At 37.5% G+C, this 26,262-nt stretch overlaps 1 protein-coding gene across 4 annotated transcripts in view; it reads right to left on the reverse strand.

Annotated features, from left to right (window-relative positions):
• The window catches only part of ARHGEF12 (Rho guanine nucleotide exchange factor 12), an 89,735-nt gene that overhangs the window by 43,134 nt on the left and 20,339 nt on the right, over window positions 1–26,262 (reverse strand). For 3 of the 4 annotated variants that reach the window (XM_072427141.1, XM_072427139.1, XM_072427140.1), the window contains exons 4-16: window positions 23,216–23,272; window positions 19,046–19,144; window positions 15,290–15,339; window positions 15,042–15,099; window positions 11,892–12,049; window positions 10,270–10,347; window positions 8,953–9,072; window positions 6,676–6,765; window positions 3,768–3,839; window positions 2,215–2,307; window positions 1,683–1,796; window positions 1,506–1,604; window positions 547–589 (exon numbers count right to left, since the gene is read on the reverse strand). In XM_072427141.1, the coding sequence (XP_072283242.1) occupies window positions 547–589; window positions 1,506–1,604; window positions 1,683–1,796; window positions 2,215–2,307; window positions 3,768–3,839; window positions 6,676–6,765; window positions 8,953–9,072; window positions 10,270–10,347; window positions 11,892–12,049; window positions 15,042–15,099; window positions 15,290–15,339; window positions 19,046–19,144; window positions 23,216–23,272 (1,131 nt within the window). The remainder of the gene's footprint in view (window positions 1–546; window positions 590–1,505; window positions 1,605–1,682; window positions 1,797–2,214; window positions 2,308–3,767; window positions 3,840–6,675; window positions 6,766–8,952; window positions 9,073–10,269; window positions 10,348–11,891; window positions 12,050–15,041; window positions 15,100–15,289; window positions 15,340–19,045; window positions 19,145–23,215; window positions 23,273–26,262) is intronic. The other variant, XM_072427143.1, reaches the window with a different exon arrangement.

Here is a 26,262-nt window from a genome sequence, read left to right on the forward strand (position 1 = left end):
TTGCCAATATCTTAGCCCAGTCCTCTTCCAGTCCTTGCCTATCTTGATTGGCTAATCCAGGGCGACATAACGTTTGTGCATTTATTGATCCCTGTTAGCCAGCTATGCAAGGATAATACACTGAGCTGCACATGTTTATTCCATAGAAGTTGTCAGCAGACATGTAAATTTGTTTTATTGCATAAGAGACATAGCCTGTCCCTTCCAAAATAAAGAGCTGCGATTCTCTGGTAATTGGGTTTAGTTAAGCTTTATGTTGCCTACCCTTGGTAACAATGCCACATGCATTGCTGATTGTGTAGGCCTTAAAAAAGAAAATGTGATGATAGATATAGGTGGCCATTGCTAACCTTATATAAAAAAAAGCCAATTGCACAGTGGCTCCAGCAATTTCTATTGAATAAAGCTGGCAAAAATATGTAGATAGAAAAATATTGTTTCACTTGCTGAATAACTGAACCATGGAAGAAACACAAAATTAAAGCGGGGATCAGCACTTTACACAGGAGTAGAATTGCACAAATGATAAAGTCTACTGCAACTTACCCAACTCCAGTGCAAGTTCTTCAGGAACAGAAACCCGAAGATTCTATAACAAAAAAATCAACACTTACTAAAATTAGAAACTTACAAATATAAAACATGCATAACAGACAGGGCAATATATAGTTATTTGTCACCTCAGAATAATTATGCCACTAGGACCTATTAGTTCTTAAACCAAACACATTAGAAAAATCCATCAAGTAATAAGGGCTCAAAAATCTGGTACCACATGTTTGTATGTAATATTAAAAATGTGTCACTTATGGCTTCTATCCTTTAAGGCAGTTCCTCTAAACTGGCAGTGAACAGCCTTCAATCATCAACTTTAGCTTCAAGGTAAAGGTCTGGCCTGAACTCTTTTGACATTGTACAATGCAATTACTGTGCAGCAGCTAACCTACATTTTGATGAGCAAACTGGGAGGGCAGGCTAGAGTTTTAAACTGAAGCTAGAAGACATGGCCACAAGCTTATCTATACAGGCAGCTCTTTATTCTCCGAAAACACGGTTGGCAAGACATTACAAGAAAAGAGCACAACCATTTGTTTTGGGCGACAATCATCTGGTGTGAAATGCCATGTCCACCTAAGATATAGTAATGTAACATTTGTAACGTCTACAGAGAATGTGCAAGCCTAAGCAATGAAATCTCCCCCCAAAAAAATTCCCAAGACATAAGCTTCAAGGGCCTATTTACTTTTGGGTGATTCACTAATGTTGGGCAAAAGGCACCTTTATCAACAATGAACAGTAATGTATGCAAAGAGCTGCAGTGATTTGAAGTACCATTTACTCTGAATAGCACCCTAATGCACCGTTACACTAAATGCAATGTGAGCCCAAAATTAATCAGAATTTAATACAATTTCTTCCTTTTAATAGACATTTTGTTGTACCTTGCTCAGCGAAGGATTATGGCATAACATATAAAAGGAAGAAAATAAAAAATGATGACTCACCGCTGTCCTATCAAGGAAGAACTGGTAGAATTCTAGGAATACTCTGCGTGTCTCCTTTGAGTTGGTTTGCTTATAAAGATCACTATACAAGTAGCAGAGCTGGGTAGTAACAGAACATCAAATTAATATGATGGCACATTTGTAAACATGAAATATTAAATGTATTATTTCACATACCAATGGAGCAGGGTCAAATTGTGAGACCACATGAAACATGAAGACCGCAAGGTGAGCAGGATGAGACTTCAACATATCCATACTTAGGAAGCAGCTGCACTGATCATTTACCGGCTGAAAGATAATAAATATCCTCACTAATTGTACTGCTCAGAGAGAAACCTAAATGTTATCAGACATTTTATTTTCTGACAATTTAATAGCATCACATTTTAAAAATGATCAAAAAAAATCTATGATAATTTATGGAAAATATTGATTTTACAAAAGACCTCTAATGCAAGGTGCTTTTATGGTACCATGCTCAGAGAATGCTGGGCTCAAATTAAAATGCATTTTAATAAAGTTCTGAACTTAATCACATAAAAACCACTATATATTCATAGAATAAGTTGTCAGCATAAGCTCTACTGTCAAAAAATAAAGGACTTGTAAGCTTAAAATGTTTAACAGCTCTTTTCTGTGTCATTTATTAAATGAAGACTAAATTTCCAAAATCTGGTTTAAATTTTTGTACTATGTATATATTTACTTGTTCTGGTTCAGCGTCAAATTCCTCATCCTCTGCACCAATAATGTTGTGTGAAATCCTGGTTGATGGACTTCCCATGCTGGACTGTGAATCCTAGGAAACACACAAGCCATTACCACATGTCCCAACTTATGTAATGGGCAATAAAAGCAGAAATTAGGGTTTCTGAGAAAAACAACAATACTAGAATCACTGGAACTCTTGCACAAATCTTATGTATGGGTCAACTGCTAACTTGATTGGACTATTCTTAGGATGAATGAGAGGGTCCTTCAATGGGTGCCCATAACCCTGCCTTGTAATGTGGACAGTTGCACTGGATTGTTCCACACAAGGTTCCAAAGACCTTAGGGGCCGTGTACAGAGCTTATGACAAGAAGCGGCGACAAGAAGCGGCAGCAAGATAACTTCCAGCAATGGATCGCTGCTTCTCATCCCTGAATAAGGCATAGCAGAGTCAAATAATCATGGATTCATGTAGTTGTGAAAAGATGTGAAAAAAGAGAGAAAAGTATAAAACTATGATCATATCTATTATTCACCTGTCTGCGGATTTGCCAAGTGTGAACTACCCATTCACCCCGGGTTGTGTAATGAGAAGGACAGAGCATATGAAATCTTGTTAGAAGTTGATCTATTGCAACAACATCTTTTTGTGAGCTCTATGTTTTACAGGACTCTACCCAGAAACTCTGGATTTGGTCTTACAACAGGCAAGTCATTCTGGTTGGTGATTCAACAAAGTGTACACCAGACTGAGAAGTAAAATTAGCAATTACCGTATTTTTCGGACCATAAGACGCACTTTTTTTCCTCCTAAAGTGGGGGGAAAATCAGGGTGCGTCTTATGGTCCGAATGCAGAGGTACAGGGGCATATTTTTTTTACTTACCTGTGTCCCCGCCGGTCCCCGGCTGCGCCGATCTCTGCCTGTTCTGTGATCCAGCGTGCGGCACTTGTGCCCGCCCACGAAGGCGGCGCCGATTGATTTGATGAATGCCGATCGGCGCCGCCTTCGTGGGCGGGCACAAGTGCCGCACGCTGGATCTCAGGGGAACACAGGAGGAAAACAGACAGAGGCTGACAGCAGCCAGTGTCTGTGTTCCTCCTCTGTGTTCCCCTGTGTCCCAGCGTGCGGCACTTGTACCCGCCCACGAAGGCGACGCCGATTGATTTGATGAATGCCGATCGGCGCCGCCTTCGTGGGCGGGCACAAGTGCCGCACGCTGGATCTCAGGGGAACAAAGGAGGAAAACAGACAGAGGCTGACAGCAGCCAGTGTCTGTGTTCCTCCTCTGTGTTCCCCTGTGTTCCAGCGTGCGGCACTTGTGCCCGCCCACGAAGGCGACGCCGATTGATTTGATGAATGCCGATCGGCGCCGCCTTCGTGGGCGGGCACAAGTGCCGCATGCTGGATCTTAGGGGAAATCAAATCAATTTTTTTTTTTCTTGTTTTCCCTTGTGCGGAAAACCTGGTGCGTCTTATAGTCCGGAGCGTCTTATGGTCCGAAAAATACGGTATGTTTAAGTTGCACATAAAGCCTGTATACATACCGTGTCCTGATATTCACTCTTTTCTGGGCTTTCTTCTAGAGAATTTTTTTCTCGCAGCCTGTTACATGGACTCTGTGGAAATACATTAGGTCTATTTTAGCATAAACATAAAAAAATATAATAAAAGTTTCCATGCAGATATGAAAGTGTACTTTTAGTAAGCACATAATTTGCACTTACATATTTTACAAAATATGTACATATTTGAGTTCCCTATTTTACTGCTTTTACACCTTAAACAAACAGTAAGTGTACCATTATCAGTAAATACAAAGACATGAATTATATGAAGGAACAGTGAAGGGAAAGTTCTGCATATAACCACTATATAGACTATGAGGTATCAGGTATAATAAGGTGTGGAGGTGTATCTCATACACCTCCACACCTTACATAAGATACATATCTTAATGTAAATGGGTAATCTCAGGAATAGATGAAAAGAAATGCACTGTTCAAAGCTCCACTTTCTGGCTGCATACAATATATTCATACATCATATCTAGTGAATTAAATAATAGATATTTTAAACACAAAATAGTTTAGCCCTGAGAAACCGAAATTTATATGTACAAAGCCATCATACATTCCCTTTTGGAAAAATTGTGAATGTGAAAAACATTGGCTTTGGAAGATAGCAGGAAACTACAGTTATTTGAAGCACTGGGGAAAAATAGGTCATAGTCTGATATGGGCATTAGTCAAATTCCACTGTACAGCCATGGTCCAAGAACCTAATATGCTTCTCAGGACATGGGTTCGATTCAATATAAATGGGGGAAAAAAAGGTATTTATGCGCTCTACTATACTTTGTTTTGAAAACAGCCATCAATGGAAAAGGGAGATACTAGAATTTTCTAAAGCCAACAGAGGTTGGTGATGGCTTCCAATATAAGCATTTACTGGTCTAAAAATAGAATTAGATCCAAACTAACACTGCATATTGATAATTATTTTTCATTACCATTATGTTTGTAAACCTGTTAAGTGACCTTTTATATCAATCTTACATTGCCTATTTTGTTTCACAAACATTTACGTTACAGAACATGTTGGGCTTCCTATTGGAAAAAGCTTTCACTTTACTTACTTAAAAATTACTTAGGAGTATTCAAGCAGAGAGTTTAGTGAGCTATTTACTTAGGAGTATTCAAGCAGGGAGTGTAGTGGGCTATTCCTCCTGGTTTGTGGGTTGAAAATAGTCCTTAATAGCAAGTATAATTTAAATCAGCTATTCATACCATTTTAGTAAATCAGAAGTTTTCTGCAAATAAGCAGAACAAGATTTGGATTTTTTGCCATTTGTCTTTGCAAATACTCTCAAGTTCAGTCAGGTTGGAAGGGTATTGTGGGTGGAAAGCCATTTTCAGGTCTCTCCAGAGAAGTTAAATAGAGTTCAAATAAGGACTCTAGGGCAATCACAGTTGTCCTTAAGCCACTCCTGTGGCGTCTTCACTGTGTGCTTTGGGTCACTGGAAGATAAACCTTTGGGCCAGTCTGAGGCTCTGAGCGCAGTGGAACAGGTTTTTGTTGAAGATATCTCTGTAGTTTGTTCCATTCATTGCTCCTCCCATCCTGACCAGTCTATCGGTCCCTGCTGCTTTAAAAAAAAAAACCCAAAGCATGATGCTGCCACCACTATGCCTTACTGTTGGAATGGTATTGGGCAGGTAATAAACAATGCCTGGTTTCCTCCAGACATTATGTTTAGAATTGAGGCCAAACAATTCAATTTTGGTTTCATCAGACCAGAGAATCTCAATTATCACAGTCTTAGGAGTCCTTAAGTTGCTATTTTCCAAACTCTAAGTGAGTTTTCATGCATTTTTTTTTACTGAGTAGAGGCTTCTGTCTAGCCACTCTGACATAAAGCACAGATTGGTGGAGGGCTGCAGTTATGGTTGTCCTTTTGGAACATAGTCCCATCTCCATACAGACAAGGAACTGGAGCTCATTCAGTGACCATCTCCCTTAATTGCTCAGTTTGGCCGGACAACCAGCTCTTTGAGAATTATGAAGACCACTGTGCTCTTAGGAACCTTTAGTGCAAGAGATACTTTTTGTAGCCTTACCCAGATCTGTGCTTTGCAACGATCTTGTCTCTGAGCTCTGCAGGCAGTTTCTTTTGACCTCATGGCTATAAAGGCTTTCCATAGAGAGGGGTGTGCCTTTCCAAAGCATGTCTAACTCAATTTACCACAGGTGGACTCCAATCAGTGTGTAGATACATCACAACAGCGATTCAGAGTAATGGGGAGGCACCCAAGTAAAATTTCAAGTGTTGTTCCAAAAGGTCTGAATACTTCCGTAAATGGGATATTTCTGATATTTTTTTATTCTTTTTAATGAATTTATCACTTAATTATTTAATGATTTTATTACTACTACTTTTTGAAGCCACAGTGTATTTAAATATAAAGCAGGATTGCAGTCAAACAGACACTCCTTGTGGACCCTGCTGAAATGGGTCACATCACACAGAGCATTTGGGAAAGAAGGTTCTATGTGATTTATATTTCACTTTGGCCAATTTATTATAGCACTCAGAAGCCTGCTAGTTTTAAATGTGTTTGGAAGGTGAAGGAAGGCATACAAATAAGATTGTGCTTGGAATGTGAATAATGGAAATCTAAAGTTAAAGGGGGGGGGGGGGGGGAGTAATGGAGACATAATGTTATTCTGCCCTGTTGATTTTGCTAATTCATTCTTAATTTACAATAAAGAATTGCTCAATAACACTGCTGCTTTCACTGCCACTTCCACTATACTGAAACAGTAGCTGGAATAATGTCCTGTTAAAGTGCAAGCTATAGACGATAAACAAGTAGTGATTTAAAATATACTGTAATTATTTAGGACATAGGAACATAGGTCTGGACACATACACAAACTAGTTATTACACTTACATCTGTAACATTACTGGTTGGGCAGGATCCATCTCCAATGATATAATCAGAACGTTCTTGGTCAAAGGAATCTGCGTCAAGTTCATTTATCTGTGAATAAGTAGGCAGTTATGATGTGACTGCACTGTATACATACAATGTCTGCATTAACAATAAACATTTTTGTAAGCTACACATCTAAGTATTGTCTTACTGTACAATCAGAGGTGAGGTCTATTACAGTGCAAGGATGAATACATTTGCATAAAACTTTGCTAAATCCATGCAAAAGTAAATTATTTAAAAAAAAAGATGGCATGTCTGTTTTTTGGTAATTTAATTCCACCGAGATAGCCTGAACACAATGCATGTTAATATGACTCCCAACTGACTTTATGGGAGTCTGTGTCTATAGATGTTTAAATGTGCAAATCACTACCAAACATGTTTAAATAAGGAAAATCATGTTGTATGTGGCTATAAAATACTATATAATATACCGTGAATTCTCCTATGATATTGTTTAATGTACCCATGTTTTGCACAGCACCTGTAGTAATTTCAGAGCATGATACAAGGGGGTCTAATTTTTTTTAAAGCTCTCCAAGATGGAGAATTTAGGCTATCATTGGTAATCGGGCAAACCTGGAATCGGTTTCTTAAAAACATATTTAGCAAATGTTTTAATTCTGAACTAGACACATTTGAGGTTTTTTGGATCACCGATATTCACTAATAGTGAGTAGAGATAGTCTATCTTCTCCAGTCTTGGAGAGCGTTGATAAATCAGGTCCAATATTTCCCTAAATTTTTAGGATTCCTCCCTATACAGAGGAACGTTAGGGTGAAAAGGATAAGATAACTGTACCTTTAATGTTAAGTCCAGTTAACTTCTGCTGCCTACATGTAGTGAAGAAATGTAAATACCACTTCATATCTGGGATGTGCTACTAGGAATATGTACTTAATTCACTAGTGTACCCAGTTCTATTCTTCCAAGATGAGTACTGCTTGGAGACGGACCAGATTTACTTTTGGGTGAAAACATACCTAGGTCCTATTGTTGTCAAACGAACCTGGAGCCAGAAGTAGAAATGGAGATTGATGTGATAGCACATGACAATAAGAAAATATTTCTAATAGCACATTCCAGATAGGGAGTGCCATTTACATTTCTTCACTACAGCTGTACTTTATAGTATTACAATACAAGGATTCTTAGAACCGGGGTAGGCAAGGTGCAACTAATTTACAGACTCTTGGTAAACACTGAGTGTGTTTATGCCTCACGCTGTCACAGATGTGGCCAGCATTCTAGCAGCACTGTGGTTCTCTTGTATATAATTCCGATATGAGCCCAATGTTCAAATCTCTATCGGTTTCCTCAGTGAATGAAAAACTAAAGTGGAGCGGTGATGGCCTGGGTAAAAGGTAGACATTTCAATCGACTTCTGGTGTCATGTGCAGCTCAGTGTATTTAGAAAAGAAGATTACAAACAGGCAGGTAAGAATGTTTTGTTGCCGACAGGACATTGCCTGTTCCTACTGCAAAAAATCCTGCCTGTTGGCAATTTTGAAATACAGGCCTTATAGTTCTGCTTTATTCTCAAAAGTGGCTGGCTACATGGTCACAAACCTATTATGAGGCTTGTCATAACACCAAAAAAGAAAAGCGGTAACAACAACCCTAAAAAAAATGTCACACAGATATTAGCATAAGATGAAGACTTAAAGGATGCCAACTAAACAATTTTCTTTCCACAAGACTCACAATGACCGCATAGAGGTTCCATGAGTGTAATATTAGCAGCAACTGGAATTGTTCATTATGTCACATATTTTCAAACTTTTCAAACAGGTCCCAGAAATGAAGAAATTCAGCTGCTCTAAAGAACACTTACACCTGAAAACATTTATACCTATGTAAATCACACAAAAAGACTCTGCTGCTATGTGGCAGGGAATAATAAAATAATGACTGTCACTTAATGAGGTCCTCCTGAAATTATTCTGTATGCAGAGGCCACTCGGTAGGACATTTTCTTTTTTTTTTGCATCATGCATGACAGTAAACACAGGTGCAATGTGGAGTGTTTAAAGTGATGTAGTACAGTTCACAGTGAGAAGAAAGTGATAAGAATTATAAATAGAGACATAAGTAATTTTTTTTCTGCCCCTTTTTGATTAACACAACATCTAAAAAATAATGCTGTGTATGGAATCCTAGTATATGTTGATCTATTGAGAATGCCAGCATTGCCAACTACAATATTTACCATTTTAACTTCTACCCCTCACCTGTGTTGGAGTCTTGGTTTTACCCAGCTGCTCCTGAAGCTGATGTATGTGTTTCTTGGAGCCTTGGATCTCTTTGTAAAGCCGTGTGGATGGGGAGTTATTGTACTCCTCCTGGGAAGACTACAGATTGCAGGACAAGACAAACAGATAAGCACAAAATTCACACTTCACCTAAAGAGCTCCTTTTTTAAAGCCGAAAACACAGAAATCAGAAAAACATCAACAATAAAAACTTTCACATGATTTCATACATTATGCACACTCAATGCTCAGCTCGGGTCAAGCATTATAAATCAACATTTATATTTCAGGACATGAATACCAGTCAAGAAACACAGGACGACATTATTTACTTTTAGATGAGGAATTACAATACATGCCTTATTAAATATACAAAGATGTGAGGTGTACACAAAGGCACAATTTTAGGAAAAATGAAGGCATACATGAATCTTCTTTGACTTTGTTCACATGGGCCTAAGCTTGTATAAGAACAGAGTGAAAAGCAAGCAAGGTTTGTTGAAGCTTTGAAAGTTCAGTGTAGCACTACTTTGCACATTTTAAAAACAGACAAGGATGGGAGTGCTGACTGGTATTATTAACAAGCTGCTTGAAGGTAATCAGCATGTTTGTTGAAAGACTACTGAAGCCAACTAGCTAAAAGTTGCAGTCAGTACTCTGACCTTTTTACAAACCAAAACTGAAGAGTTCTTTAAAGGGTTCCACAAATCTGCTCAAGGTATGCCAAAGCATGCATTACTATTTTGTGGAAAGGTTTGCACATGCTTACATTGTTGGTGCCCCACCACTGGTGACCGTGGGAGAAATGGTGCCCCCATCAATGCCATCAAAGGTGTCTTAGGGAGAAATAGTGCCCCATTACTGATGTTTATGGAGAATTAGCATTCCAAAAGTAAAGTCAGTTGGAGAAATAGTGCTCGATCACTCGTACTAGTGAGAGCAATAACGTTTCATCATTGGTATGAGTGGACAAAATAGTCTTCTATCATTGGGAGAGCACTGTCTCATTATTGCTATCCATCGAAGGAACAATTTTCCAAAACTAATGTGAAGAATAGTGCCACCTGATTGGTATTGTTTGGCGGATTACTGTTCCTTCATTAGGTTAAAGCATTAGTGCTCCTTCATTGGGGTCTGTGGGGTGGGTAATATTGCTCCTTTTGTGTCAGTGGGAAAAACAGTGGCATATTGTTGATGTCAGTGAGTAAAACAGTGCATGGGAGGCCAAAAAAAGGCACACACAGTGCTATATCCAGCCTGCAGGCAACATTTTGGGAGCCACTGGTATATACTGACCTGTAATTGTTCTTTTTCTTGTTGTAACATTTTCTTTAGTATCTCTAATTTCTGGTTGTGCACAATATTATTCTCCTCCTAAGAAAGATGTATAAAATTGTTAGAATAATGACTGACATACACTTTGTTTTTGGTACAGAACAAACCTAATTTTGGTCACTGATAGATTAGAAAAAAAAATAGATTGCAACTTTTTCTTTTAGTATTAAAGAAAAAAAGTAAGTAAAAAAAGAAAATTAAAAATTTTGCATTTTCATGTTATTACCACATGATTTATTATAAATATAAGAAAAGTTGGGTTGAAGAATATAATTCATAGACTATCATGGTGATTGTAGGGACAGAAAACTAAGAATGCAAGACAGTAGTGCACTTAAATGTAAGTGCTTCCTGAGCAACTCAAACGTTGTTGAAGCTAATGGAAAAAGATAACAAAAAAAAAAAAAAAAAAACGCAAGGACTTGCAATACAACAAAAATTCAGATTAGGATTCAGATTATTTGTTACTAGATAATCAAATTCTTCCTTTTGCCAAGCTCTGCATCTTTGTCTCCTTATATGGATTTTGCTGGGCTTTCGTGTAAAGTGCATTGTTAAGGAATTAACACATTTCATGCAAAAACCTTCCACACCCCTGCTAGAGCATATCCCATTTTGTCCCTTTACCTTTTTTACTCTCTGAATCAGCTTTAAAATTAATGAGGAGAATAACAGAAAAGGGTAAAAAAAAAATGTATCCCAGTATGTAGTGCTAAAAACGCTGCTTGAGATTTTGGAGAAGGAAAAGGAACGGTGTTGTCTGCTCAAACCAGGCACACACTACATTTCTATTAGATCATATTTTATTTTTTATTCTTCTACATGCTGCTTTGTTAAAGTGAACAAACATGGGGGAAATGTGAATGATTTGCAGAGATATTCCTAATATGTTTTCGTTTGCTTAACCTCCATAGAGGTAATCCCGAGTGTGACTCGGGGTAGAAAAAAGTTGCTAAAAGCGGTAACCCCAAGTCACACTCGGGGTAGGTAAACCTATGGAAGTAATAGTAAACAGAGCCTTACCTGATCCCGCTGGCGTCCCGGGCCGTCCATCGTCGCGATCTCCGTCTTCTTTTCTCTTCCTCCGGCCGGCTTCTGCACTCGATGAGTCACTGGGGCGTTCCCTGTGACGTCGGGGCGTGTGTACGTTGCCGGCAGGGCAGGGCGGGAAATTCAAAAATCCATTTGTATTGCATTCAACGCAATATAACTGTATTGAATGCAATACATTGGATTTATATGTGTAAAAGCAGTACATTGTTTTCAAGAACATTTATTTTACAGTATATATATTAGTATGAGTATGATATGTATTTTTTTTTTTAATGTATTTTTATTTTTTTATTTTTTTTTAATATATAGATTTTTTATTTATTCAATTTACCACTTTTAGACATATAAAACCGGAAAGAAATGAACCGCTAGGGAGGTTAACACATTAGCTTGAGGTATTTGATGTCTGCTGTACTTGTATACAGTAAAAACACAGTTTTTGAAAAAAAGAAGCACACTAAAAATGTCAACAAAAAACATCTTCTACACTTTATTTGTTTAGCTACAGAAATATAAACTTAAATACTTACCCCCATAGGTATAGGGCTGGTAATTCTTTCAAGGTGCCCATGACTGACTGGTGAATAAGGAGGTAAAGGTGCAGGAGAGAATGGATCTACCTCAGAGAGAGGGATGTGTGGGGATCCAGGAGGTCGACCTTGAACTGTAAGGGCCACATATGAGCCAGCTGCAAAAAAAAAGAAATACAAGCTTTCATAACCCAACACTATTTCCATATAAAAGAGCTCATAAATACAGTATTAGGTATATTAAAATAGAAGACAGTATATACATTTACAGTATATACAATTGACATGTCTTGACTGTGATCAAAGTTACATCCAAGATCTTTTCCCTACAGCCATCTAACTTTCTGATCATCTACAGGGGTACTGCATTGTCTCTATTAGACGACTGCTATATAGTGTAATATTGTACACTTTGAGCTTTATTTCCTACCACAGGCTACAAAATGTGAAGAAAGTCTGGAGAAAATGTAAATGACGAACTAACTATTAAGCAGGCAGTGAAATATAACGCCGTACATTAGTTACTGAATATTGCTTTATCCTGGAAATATTCCTTCTCTACAATGCAAAGAAAGACTTTTCTGTGAAAAGTCTAAATAGAAGAATATGCTAGTCTGGTGACAATCCTCCTATTTTATCTGCAGCTTTAGGAAAGTTGGAAAAAACACAATGTCTAGGTATGTAAACATATATTGTATTTAAAGGATAAGGCTAACTTCAGAATCTTCCAATCAGCAGGGAGCATGATCTATGCCGAAAAGGCAAGCTAAGGTTCTGACCTACATATGTGATTTTCTCTTGTTCAGCCACAAAATACTATTCAAACACCAAGAACAAAATATTTATTCCAACAAAAAAAAAAAAAAATATTGTATTAGACACACCGGGGCTTCCGCAACTGGTATAACTCACTCTCACTATCTTCCTAAGGAGAAGCGAATACAATTTTTCTCTGCACATATTTACTGCATGCTCACCTAAAAGAACACTTCATTTTTTATTAATCTGTAGTTCGTATTTTCACTAGAATAGAAAGTCCGCTTACAGTGATTGGCCCCCTCAAGCTTCCCAAATCACTTATTAGTAGGTAGAAAATAAGCCTGAAAAGTTAGAATTATACCCATTTTTTCCCCCATTTTCCATTTGTGGGGACCAGGCAAAGGAGGCAGCAAAACCTTGTCAAAAAGATACAGAGCAGTCAAAGTATCCTGAGAACAATCGTAATGAACCGAGATCTGTTTTACATTAGATTTTTGCTTGAGCTGAATCATCAGAAATCTTTCGGAACCATGAAGACTTCACAATATAGAAGATGAGATTGACATAGGCATTCTTACCCACTAAAAGGTGATTTGGTAAGGCGGAGGGGTCTTAGACAATTAAAACCGACTTTCTATTTAAGTGAATGGTCCACTTAACTTGCAAACAGAATAGGAAAATAAATGAACCTTAAACATAAGGCCCAATCAATAGCAAAAGTTACAGTTACCATTATTAGATCATTAACTTCAGTTCAAATAATAAAAAAGGACATTCTCAAGTAAAAGACTTAAGAGTATTGGTTTATTGATCCGTGTTCTAATGCAAAGCCAACCACTGTGAACTTACTGGACAGTCTAACTCTCCTAATCAGGTACAAAAAAATGGTAGCAGTCATAAATGAAACCTGAATACAGGGGTATAATGTATAATAAATAGTAGAAGATATGGCTTACTAGCTTGTCTAAAATAAACCACTGAAAGATACAATCTTGTTGGTTACTTTGGATTAACTGTTCTTTGAATTATATTATCAAATTAATCATTTCACTCACAGCTGCACAAAGCCCAAACAGTCATGGGAAAGGGGATAAAGTTACTAGAATAATCAGGGAAGATTCAAGTCCTATGTTTAACATGACTACAGTAAAACATATTTCCATTAAACATGGGGGGCAAAATAGAAAAATAACTGCATGTACTCTTAAAAATGACAGAAGCTGCTTTATAATCCCCTCCTGAATGAAGCAGCTCAGCCTAAATGAAACCAAGACTGCATTATTATACAAAAACACTAAAAGGTATTTACAAACAATGTTTTCAGCACAGCAGCTGAATTTAAAAAAAAAAACAGTTCTGGAAACGTGTGAAAATTGAAAATTTCAATTTTAGGATATTAAATGCAATGTGTTTAGACCTGAATCAGTATTACTGCAAAACATACAAAAAATATTAGTAAAGGGGAAAAACAACTTTACAAACAAACTTTTAGAACGAAAAAACAAGGTAATTTCTTATCACTCATGACAAAAACACAAACTGATCTCTGAAAAGGGAGATTGCATTTAGGGCTGATACATATGAGAATTAAAAAGGGTTTGCTAATGACCCCTAAACACCAGATGCTTACAAACACAGTTGGCAAGCATGGCATTTCATGGCACCAGTTTAGGCAGGACACTGGCCAATGTACCAGCTTATTCTGCATTCAGCACCCATATGCTAAAACATTAGGTTTTAACTATTACCAAATGTAATGGAATCCAGAGCCTGACTTTCTCATTATCTGCCTAATTAGGTCTACTGAAGTCTTTGAAGTGGCTAAAGAGGACCTGTCATTAACCTAAAAAAAATTATGGTAAACAAAAAAATCAAGTATTTTAATGTATCCACTTACCTACCTACATAAACTTTTATGTCACTGATAAGGCGGGCGTGAAAGGTGAACATGACAACATTACTTGTTAGCTAGAGATGAAGATGGTGCCACCCAGCAGCGATCTCAAGACTTTTAGAGATGCCTAAATGAGGCTTTTAAAAGGTCAGTAACATGCAGACAATAATTTCATTGTCTGTGTATTTGGTTAGCTAAATGTTTGTGGAAATGAATGGCCAGCCAGCACTATTTCTTTAATTCCAATACCTTCCTTATACCTTAAAGCCTCTGTGCAGAGGAATAGTGGCTTAGTATTAAGAGCTTGAGAGACAAAAGAAGATGGGTAGGTTACTTTGAAAAGTTTTAAGAAGCAAGTAGAAGCAAGCCTGTCAAGACAAGGAGGACAATTACAGAGTGAGAGCCGTCCTAGAGAACATTTGAGCAAATGAAGTAATGAGTGAAGTGATGCCTCTGCTCACTGTAGGGATTAGGTGATGAAAATCAAGGATACTTACACTTTATAAGTTTTACCACTTCCAGATGGTTTGAGTGTGTGACCAGTGTCCCATTAACCTAAAAATTACAAGAGAAGCAGATAAGATGCATATGCCAAACATTAGCACAAACATTTTACATAACAAGCAGAGCACAGTGAATGTTAAACCAGCAATGAGAGCAATCATTATCAGAAGGATTCAAAAAGCAGATTAAATTTATTGGCAGAATCATACTATTTTAGCTATGATGTCAAAATATGTTCTACCTTAATGATGCGGTCTCCTGTCTGCACTCCCGCTCGCATGGCAGCCCCATCTAATACAAAAAGAAGCAAATTACCAGCAATCAAAATGAACATGCTACTATAGCTCTATCCTTTGTGATTTACACAGCCCATGCAAGTTTCCAAATTTAGTTTGATAGTATTACCAGTGTTTATTGATCCATTGCCAATTTATATCATATTAAAGATCATTTTTTTTCTCCAACTAGCTGAATCAGGAAATGTATGTTATAGGTGCCTACCCCAACCATGTGCACCTTTTAATAGCAGTAATGAACAGTGGTTTCAATTTTGTGCTTTGATGGATTTGGTGCAGACATTCAATGTAGACAAATCATTAAGAGAAATCTGTATTTATCTGTAAGGTCTGTATTTATTACAATATGGTGATTAGCCAAAACATTAAAACTACCTGCCCAATATTGTGTGAATCCTTCTTGAAGGTATTTGATAACAAGGTATTAGAAGAAGATATTTCAAGTCACACTTCCTCTTTCCTGCAGCTTTCTGTTGCCATTTCTTCCCCTGGTGAATGGTAAATGATGCACACACCCCAGGCCATCCACAATTCTTTCACTGCCCCGTAGTCTAGCTTTAAGTGATGTACAGGGGTTATCATGAGCACTCTGACTGATATGAAGTACAAAGCCCCATATGCAGCAAGCTGTGATGCTCTGTGTTCAAACATTTTTCTTTCGCTGTTAGCAAGTTTCTGGCAATTTTTGCTACAGTAGCTTTTCTGTGAAGTTGGACCAGATAGGGTCATCCCACCCAACTCAAGCCTGAGTACTCTCCTGCAGAACCACTCAGTTCTGCCCATCCTACCTCATCCTTCTCCAAATGAATTTACTACTCTTTTTAGAAAAACAACACTACTGCCGTGTCTTCCAAAAGCTGGCACACCCTGAATGTAGGTAAACACAAACTGGAGATATAGTTCTGATGACATGACTACATCAACAGGAAGAGACATAGGACATTCTCTGCCGATACATTTCTCCACTAACATTTGTTGCAGTCTTTAAGACTGGTGATGTCATGGCAATAATGGTCATGTCTTCCTACAGAAACAAGGTAAAGAAAAAAAACCTCTAGATGGGGAACAAAGGTTATATTAGGACCGGATAAGTAAGGGCATCTAACCAATGGGGAGAGAAACAGCAATTAAAATCTGACCAATGTCAAACTTCAATTCTGGCTTTAAAGGGAAGCTTTAGTCAGGAGAAATCACAACCCACAAGACCAAGTCACATAAATAGCTGACTTTTTGTTTTGGAAATACCATATTTTTTCCCAATTAAAGGCTGCAAGAGAACTTTTAGTTAAACTGAAATTTAGTATTTCAATATGGTACACAAAAACTTGCAGGATAATTTCTGTCTCTTCTGCCATCAATGTATTCACCTGTCTGTTGGTGTCCGTACACAAAAAAGTGAGTGTAGTTCTCTTTAATGATTTTGAGGAGTTTCAGATTACCAACATCCAAAAAGGTGAATCTGAATTCTCATTCTCAAATTTCTATGTAAGCAAGCCATAAAGTAGGTTCATTCATTTTCATTTTGTATGGAGTGGGGGTGAGTTTGAAACCCTCAGGTTTTTATGATTTTGTTTCTTCACTTACCTCTTGCCCTGCTGACAATGGGCCCAATTTATTAAAACTCTTCAAGGCTAGAGAAGATTTTTATCAGTGAAGCTGGGTGATCAAGCAAACTTGGAATGGATTTCTTAAAAGTAATTTGCCATTTTGTTAGCAAATGTTTTGAATCCTGGACCAGATCCATTTCAGGTTTGCAGCTTCACTGATGAAAGTGTATCCTCTCCAGCCTTGGAGAGATTTAATAAATCAATATCAATATTTCATCCTGCGTACCTGCTGAAGACTTTGCCTTACTTCCTATTTAATAAATGTCATGGACAGAAAAAAAATTGAGCGCAAGTCTCCCTAATAGAGCCTTGGAGCAGGAAAACCCCTATAAGAGTTGTAATTCTACTCCGCTGTATCCAAAATATAAACAATGTGGACTGACACTGCCATTCCTCAAACCCATTTTTCTACAGCCTGCACAATTTCCCATTCTCTGCCAAGTTCGAATGGACCTGTTCTGCTTTAGCGTTGCATAGACAATCAGCAAACTAATATTTTGTCAAGTATTTCATTTTTAAACCTTAAGGATTTTTTGCTTTAGTGGATCTAAGCAGGCCATTTGAAAATATTTCTGGACCTACTGATCATTTTGGCATTATCTAAAAGGTAAGGTTTTGTTCCTTTACATGTGTAGAAGTAGAATGGGTGTGCTTTTAAGGTTATCAGCACTGTTCATACAGGTATCCTCTAAAATTAACTTCATTAAACTTTTCCAAAGTCCCCCCCTTGGGCTCCTTTTTTTTCAACACATGCAAGAAAGAAGACCCTACAATATTTCTAATTGAAAGGCCAACCAGCATTAAGATCAAAGGTTGATAGCCTTTTACAGGACAATAGATCTTTGGAGCTTTAGCGACAGCGGTTGGGCGGCCTTAAAATAACTGTTCTGCATATAAAGAAATCCTTCTTATACAAGTTCACTCTCTTTGGTCTTTAACCATATTACATCATCATTCAACTATTTTGAAACTTTGAAACCAAACTGATCTAATATAGGCAGAATGGGGTCTGGTCAATATGAATATCCAAATTAAAATGCCTGAATGTTTTAAAGCTTTTGCTAGCCTTAAACATTACTGACACACATATAATAATATATAATATTATAATATATATTAATAATATATAATTATAATATATAATAATATAACATATATAATATAATGACATACATTGATTTTGTCAATTTAGGCTGGAGAAAGAATAATTTGTTTTTGTATCAATGATCTGTTATTAATTAAACTGCTGAAGTGCTGCAATAGATTTCCAGCTGTGGTGCCAGTACAAATGTTGCAGTAATTACAAGCTAAGATAAATAACAGAGGTTTTCAAAAGAAGATGATTTTGTTGTTCTTTAGTTCTGTTCAAAGAACCTAATGATGAATCCTCTCTGTAGCGCAAACAAACAGCAGTTCATCTCCAATAAATATACAACTGAAAGTATTTAGTAACATATGGCAAATATATATATATATATATATATATATATATATATATATATATATATATATATATATATGTCAAACTCTGAAAGCTATCCTGTGTCTTATACACACTTCTGGTGTTATCTCAGATCAGTCCACCCAGTTCTTACCTTGCAATGAGGAATTAGGGCAATGAGTTTATCTCCCCCCCAGTATTGGGTTGTGGAGCTATCTTCTATAGTAGTCAAAATGTTTAAAAAGGATAAAGAGAAGAAAGAAATAGGTTCAGGCTCCAAGATTTTTAGGTGCAAGAATTAATTATGTATTGATACATATTTGTTGTCATACCTAATTTACATACATAGCTTAATATGCTTAGATATATGCATGTAGATTATGTATGAAAACAAATATGTATCAATACATAACTATTTGTTGCACCTAAAAAACTTGGAGCCTGAACCACTTTCGTTCTTCTCTTTATCCTATTTAATAAAAAAAAAAAAAAAATTATAACAGAACCTGGACCTTTCCTCCAGATGCCACTTTCACCTTACTGTCCAATTAATCACACTGCTCCTGGGGCAAACAAGCAAGAATCCTGGAACATCAGGTCACTGTCAATGTAAGATACAAAAATGCACTGGAGGAATATTATTGTGGACTTACCTTCCTTAACTGACTGAACAAATACAGGGTTATCTCCGCTAACTGTTAACCCAAAGCCATTTTCATCTTTCTGAATTATCACACATCGCTGAACCAAACCTGAGGACAATTTTGTAGAACAAAACACATTAAAACTACAGCAAATATTCAATCTACTAATCTGGTAATATTAGGAAAATAAATGAGAACTACAAACGCTCCAATTTTGAAAATATATATTTGGACAATAACAGGAAAACAAGGATATAAAACATATAACCATGTTTGTAAATAATAATAAATTATATTTGTGCGTTGGATTTGATAAACGGAATATTCTTTCAACTACACATAAACACATGGTGACCTTAAGTTTAAGATGAAGGATAACTCCAACCTGTTGGAAACCCATCAACAAACCCCAAGTTTAGATGATGCCATAAATTGAGCAACTATCACAAAAAAATGTTCAAACTGATCAGATATATAATGGATAGTTTTCCTGTGAAAAAAATAAGTCTGAAGATGAAGAGTAGTGACTTTAAAAAAAATAAAAAATAAAATAAAATAAATAAATAAAAAAAACCTCTGTGTTGCGGCACGAGTATGCCATGAGAGATCTTCAGGTGTACCGTGGGAAATTATCCAATTACCATTGTCGAGTGTCTGTGCTGTAGTGACTGGCAGAGTAATGTAATACTCTTCCATGTCAATGAGTGGCAGTAGGTGGCCTAATTGCCTTGTTTATTCTTAGAGACAAGAGAATTAGCTTTCAATGTAAAAAATGTGCTGTGGTTCAAAAAAAGGTTGAAAAACACGCTTAAAACAACCATAGCACTGAGCAAAACACGCAAAATATCTAATTCAGCAGTACATGTTGACGGTTGAAAATCCGGCCATCGATAATCCAGATCCTTTCGTTTCCCGGCATGAATTTCATATCGGATGTTCAATACAAGGACTGCAGTAATGTGTTTGACCAATAATACTTTCATGGTGCTGTTCTGCAGAAACAGCCGTTAAGTCTTGCTTGCAACACTAAATCCACCTTGAGACCTCCCTGGAATTGTGCCAGATGTCCGCAATGCTGCAAGAGGAAGGCTGGCCTGTGTGTGGAGGTAAGTATAAAAAAAAAATCCCGAATTTTGAAAAATCCGGACCACCTTAGGTCCAGAGTTTACCGGATTTTTCAATGTCAACCTGTAACAGTTTTGGTTTATTTAGTATATGTGTAGCATGTGTGAGGAATAATTTTGCCTTAGGAACACCTAACAAGATTTAGGATTTATTAAAGACATCAAATTTGTAAATGGGATCATGTCAATCTTACCCCAATATCTGAAAAATAAAAGAATATACATACTTTAAGGGAAAAAAAAAATACCTATTTTCTATACAGTAATCTATGATGGAAATTTACATGTTGACCATTGTTTCCAATTCCTTTAGTTTTCCTTTTACTAAATAAAAATCCTAGAACAGTCCTAAGTACTAAAAGCTGGAATATGAAAAGCAAAGTTAGACCACAGAGGCGGTTTAATTAGGGAACATCTGATTGTCTCACAGGACCAGGAGGAATTTCCCCCGCCCCTAATGGAGCAAATTGAACCGGCTTTAAAAGGTTTTTTTTGCCTTCCTCTGGATTAACTATGTCTATACGGTTTTTATTTGGGATATATTTGTTTCCCTAGTGTTTGAACCTTATGGACGTAAAGGATGAAGCTTTATGAGAAATGTACCAATGTCTTTAAAGTAAAATCATCAATCTGCTCTTTGTAGTTACAACAAATACAACACGGGTCAATTCCCTGATACCCTAGAGATCATTCTGTTTAAGCATCCTACCAATGTGTCAGTGTTTCCCAATACAGAAGCTTGCACACCGAAAACCTCCTAGAGTTAACATTTTTTTTTTTTTTTTTAAAAAAAAAAAAAAAAAAAAAAAAAAAAAAAAAAAAGGCAAAAAGGCCGGAAAAAAAAGGCAGAATAGGCAAAATAAACAAGTAAATTCACAAAATAAACGAATTGCTATTTCACTCCTGGTATTCTTTTTTTTCCCTCTACGCTATTTAGACGATAAGTTCACTGTCCAACAATATGCACCTATTATTCTGCGCCCCCATTCTCTGGCATAGGGTAAAGCCGAATACACGTGTGCAATTCTTTCACGATCCTTTCCAACGATAAGAACCGCACGATGCATGAACGAGTGCTGTACATACAGCACCATTCTGCTCTATGGAGAGGGGAGGGGGAGAGCGGCAGAGCAGCACCCTGCTGCGCGCTCTCCCCGTTACCTTGCATTAGGATCGCTCGTCGTTCATTGTTTGTGGATCCGCCAGGACGGATCCACAGACGATGAATGGCACGGGCTGTACACACGACAGATTCTCGCCCGATATCCGGCCGATAGCCGATTATCGGGTGAGAAAAATTTGACGTGTATACGTAGCTTAACTCACCCCCAACAGATTCATACTCACCAAGATTAGATAAGCACTTTTTTTTTTTTTTTTTCCCTACATCCTCCAGCTAAAAGTCTTACTACTGACTGGAGCAGTACAGCCACATGGGATTCCATGGTGCTGCATGCCGAGGCCATAGACAAAGATAGACTCCTGCACATCAACTCTCACAAATATTGGGTTTTCCATGAACACCTGTAGGCACCTCGGCAGAGACAGTGATGAGTATCACCCCCTCCCAATAATTCTGAATAGCATTCTAACATATCTTCTCCAACACACTGCAAGCAATACATAAGCCTAAACTGCCGCAGCACATGTATGTGACTGTGCCATCCAACTGTGCACATTTATCCACTGCCTCAGCTACAGACTGTTCCACTAAAGAATAATTAGTTAAACAGTGAAACATGTTGGGGCATTTCTCCACCTTGTGTGATAACCATCTTACATTTTATTTTTAAATTGGTTAAAAGGGTATAGCAGCACATCATAAGCAAGTTTGCAAAGAAAGCGTCTCCAAATGTAATCTGGGGTTTGGTTATGGAGCAGTTGTTAAGCAATTTATATATATTTTTATACAATTTTTTTTAATTTACCTGTGACCCTGAACAGAGGTTAACTGGAATATCAGCACTTAAGACATTGTTCTTTCACCTGGTAACTTTGTCACAATATATCTAATACATGTACAGCAGGGAAGGCGTATCATGATTTTTACAACCAAAATATTCATAATGGATATCATTTTCTCTCAAATGATATACAACTGCAGCACAATGCAAAACATGGCAAAAGCAATATAATAATGTGATGTGCACTGCAATGACCTAATAATCTCCTTGGTGTGAACACGCCAGAGTCTGTTTCTGAAAAGAATGTGCGACTTCAAAATGCTAAAGCAGGTTGTGAGATGGTCCATGTGTCATATAATCACATGTTCCAAAGGGGGGGGGGGGGGGGCGGAGACTAGAGCTGCATGTAGAACATTGTTATCTATCCTATCTATCTTGCATGCACTGAGCAGGCTTTCATTCCATTTGCAAACGTTTATGAATGAAACACAGAATTCAAAAGTTTGTTCCACTGGGACCAAGTGAAGGTAATCCATGCATCTGGAACAACAATCAGTTTTAGTTGAATTGGAAAGGGCCAAAGACGCAGGAGGGGTGGAAAGATGAACTATAACCAGAAAAGTAACAAATTGCATGGAACTTAGTAAAACTTTTGTTATACATGTTTAATTATATGATCCATTTGATATGTCCATGTGTGTGCAAGTTTACCCAACACTGCCTCAAAATTAGGGTAAATTGATGATGAAAATCTGATTCCACTAAAAAGAAGGGGGCTTTATTTATATTAGTTGATTGGTACATTGAATGGCAATCATGTGTAAAGAAAATAATTTAGTAGACTAAACTTATACAGATCAAAATATACGAATGCTACAGATTGGATGCTAGTATGCTACTGACTTTGAGCCAAGCTGACAGAACCTAGAGATTAAGATTTAAAATTGATTAGGTTTCAGAATATTTCAGTGGATAGTTTGTAAAGATAGCATAATTAATAGGGCATGCTTTAAAGCAACAGCAAGATAAATCACAGCCACAAAGACCCTTAATCCAAGACAAAGAATGCCATGCAAATGCATACAGTTAAAGACACAGCAATGCATGTGCAGGTGGCAAAAAAAAAATCCACGCTGGCACCTAGGTCTTACCATAGGTCTCGTGCCTACTCTCATCCCAAGCAGATTTTGTCTTCCTGGACGAACTCTCTGCACGATAGCGGGAGAGAGAATGAAAGATGAAGATGTGCAGACAACATGGATACAATATAAAAAAAATGGCAACAGCAATCACAACAGAAGATAGGTACTATTAAATAGCATGTCACAGCTGGTATAACCAGTCTAGCAAGATCATGAGACGAGAAAAACATCTAACCCATGGGAAAAATGTTATTAGTAATACAAAATTAAACGTATGCTCCTTAAATGTGCCAGTAAAATGCAGTTATTACTTACCTATCCAGTTGCATAGACAGGTAAGTATTAAATTGATTAATAAGTATATGAATATACTCATATGTCTGATTACAGAACATCTGCCTAGAGGCAGATATTGGCCAAGTCCAAACAGGCAGTTACTGCAACTTCACACCCATGAATCATTGCCACACACGTAGCATTCTATTTGCAGCCTATAGGGAGTGAATGGGGATGGTGGTGAGGGGTTCAGTGCTGCCCCTAAAAGATCACTAAAAACCGGAGCAGCAGTTGGTGCCATCTGCTAAGAGCCACCTAAGACAATATTTGCTCCCACTGCCTGTCGGAACTTAGCCTAAAGCTACAACTTAATTTTTCTATAGAGCTGTAAGGCGTTAAAATCTCTTTTTGTTCTCCTGAATTTCCCTTTAGCCACAGTCATTGGAAATAAAAATGAAGGAAGATTTAATAATTAGTCAAAAGACCAAGGATATAGATTCTGGTGGCTTTTTAAAGAGGGGCCAAAATTTCAGGGGGCGAAGGAAAGCACATAGCTAAACATAGAAGTTAGCATTCATCTTTTATACAATGCAAATATTTCAAGTTGTCCAGGTGGAGACATTTGTTATATTATGAGGAAAGGTAAATTTCAGTTTAAATCCACTAAAACATTCTAGGTACAACCAAACAAAAAGGTGTACAAAGTCTTAAGGCCCATTCAAACCCATAGGCAGTCCACTGCAGCACAAACATTCCCACACACTGCCAAACACTGCCCTAGGCAGGCCATTCTATACGAGACCATGCCACAGACCTGGTGGCATGAAATAAATAGTTGCTATCCTAATTTTAGCAGCCCAGGAAAATGCACAGGGCACGGTGCGTTGGATGGAATGTTGGAGCACAGGTTAGTTTTGGTGCTACGGTACCATTTACAATGAATGACACCACCGAACACAAATGCATGTAATAGGTTGCTGCAATGCAATTAGTAAGAATAAGACCTACACAGTTTGTTACGTATAGAAAGTAGCCACACTTTAAACCCAATAATGGAATAATGGAGAGGGTAGGGCTAGCAACCAGCACCCTGCGGTGCTCCCCTCCATTGCAGATTGATGAAGGGACTTGCTGTACACGTGAGATTGAAATGGTCGTGCTCATCTTGGGCAAAAATCCGACACATGTACAGCATCAAATCATCCGATGTGTGTATGTAACCTAAGTAAAGAAGCCTGTGCTCTGCAGGAAGGATCCTTGCCATCTTTAAGGAAGCAGTGGTCTCTCTAAAGAGGTCAAAACTGCCTCCTGATACATTAGACTTATATTTGTGCAATCAGCAGGATGCAAGAATTTTACAAACTACAAAGCAGTAGGCCTGACAACAGGGGGAATGTTGGACCTCTTTACATAGATGACTACTTCCATGCAGAAAACAAAGGAACATTGGCAGAGAACATGGTTTTCTGCAGGATCTGTAGCAGCTTTCCAAAGAGCAGGATTCACACAGAGCAGCTAGCAGGTAGTCGCTTCCATTACCCTGACCCCTGTTTTCCCTGCTGACAAGCACTTACCCCTCTCTAGCTTGTCTTTAGGGCACAGGCTTATCCTATTCATTTAGGGGGTAAGCGCTTTCCCTTTATGAATTCACTCAAAGACGCTGCACACCTTTTTGTTATAATGCACAAAAATAAGAGAATGCTGACAAATAGCAGGCAACATAAAAAAGCACACAAAGGCTTAAAAAGACAATAAATGATTGCAAGACATCTCCAACAGGAGTAATTTGTTTTCCATGTATCTGCAATCACATTTGATATAAATGTCTTCAGTTACAGTATACAAAATATAAAAGGATTAGGCTACACAAAGCATGTTTTCCTGGTAAACACTAATGACTGAAAAGATGTTGTCAGCAGGGATCTGAAGAATCAACTATGTATGAACATTTCATTATTTCATATTCCATATTAATGTAGACCATCAAAAAGGTATAACACAGTTACCTCTGTGGGTGGCAATATTATGTTTTATAGCCCCCTGCCTGCTTCAATATTCAGCAGCAATGCAAGGTAAGGTTGGAGGATGCTTGGATCTCTAATACCAACATCAATGCCAAAGAATTAACAAGGAAACTCCAATACTACTGAATATTGAAGATGCACAGCCAAATAGTTGTGTGGGAAAAGTTTTTACAGGGGACTTTGAAGGCATCTATGATAAAGAAAGATGAATTAAATGTTAAAATGCAAGTTTCGTTATTAACAACAATGGACAAATTAAAAAAAGTTAAAAAGTTTTTAAAGTGCATTTGTTTCACATATTTACAATGAAGTATGTACCGGTATGTACAATGAAGTATGTTCCTTGATTTTTGCATTTACCTACCCTTCTTGATTTGTTATTCAACATACATTTTGCCTAACCTGCTTAACCACAACTAAGGTTTGCATAAACTTACATTATGAAAAGGTGCCGATTCTAACACTGTATAAATGTAATCATTAGCCAGCATGTAGACCTTTCTGAACTGCTGGCAGCCACCCACAGAAGCTGCAATCATACTTTTAATGGGCACCAGAAGCATGACATTTTACACTTGCTAACAAAATAATCTTTTAATCTCTTAATAAACTTTTACTGACAGCAGAAATGGATGTGAGACATTAGCTGGAACTAGAGACTATGTGTGCTTAAAATACCGTATTTTTCGGACCATAAGACGCACTTTTTTTCCCCCTAAAGTGGGGGGAAAATCAGGGTGCGTCTTATGGTCCGAA

The sequence above is a fragment of the Pyxicephalus adspersus genome, chromosome 11 (genome assembly GCF_032062135.1).
Source record: "Pyxicephalus adspersus chromosome 11, UCB_Pads_2.0, whole genome shotgun sequence".
NCBI lineage: Eukaryota > Metazoa > Chordata > Amphibia > Anura > Pyxicephalidae > Pyxicephalus > Pyxicephalus adspersus.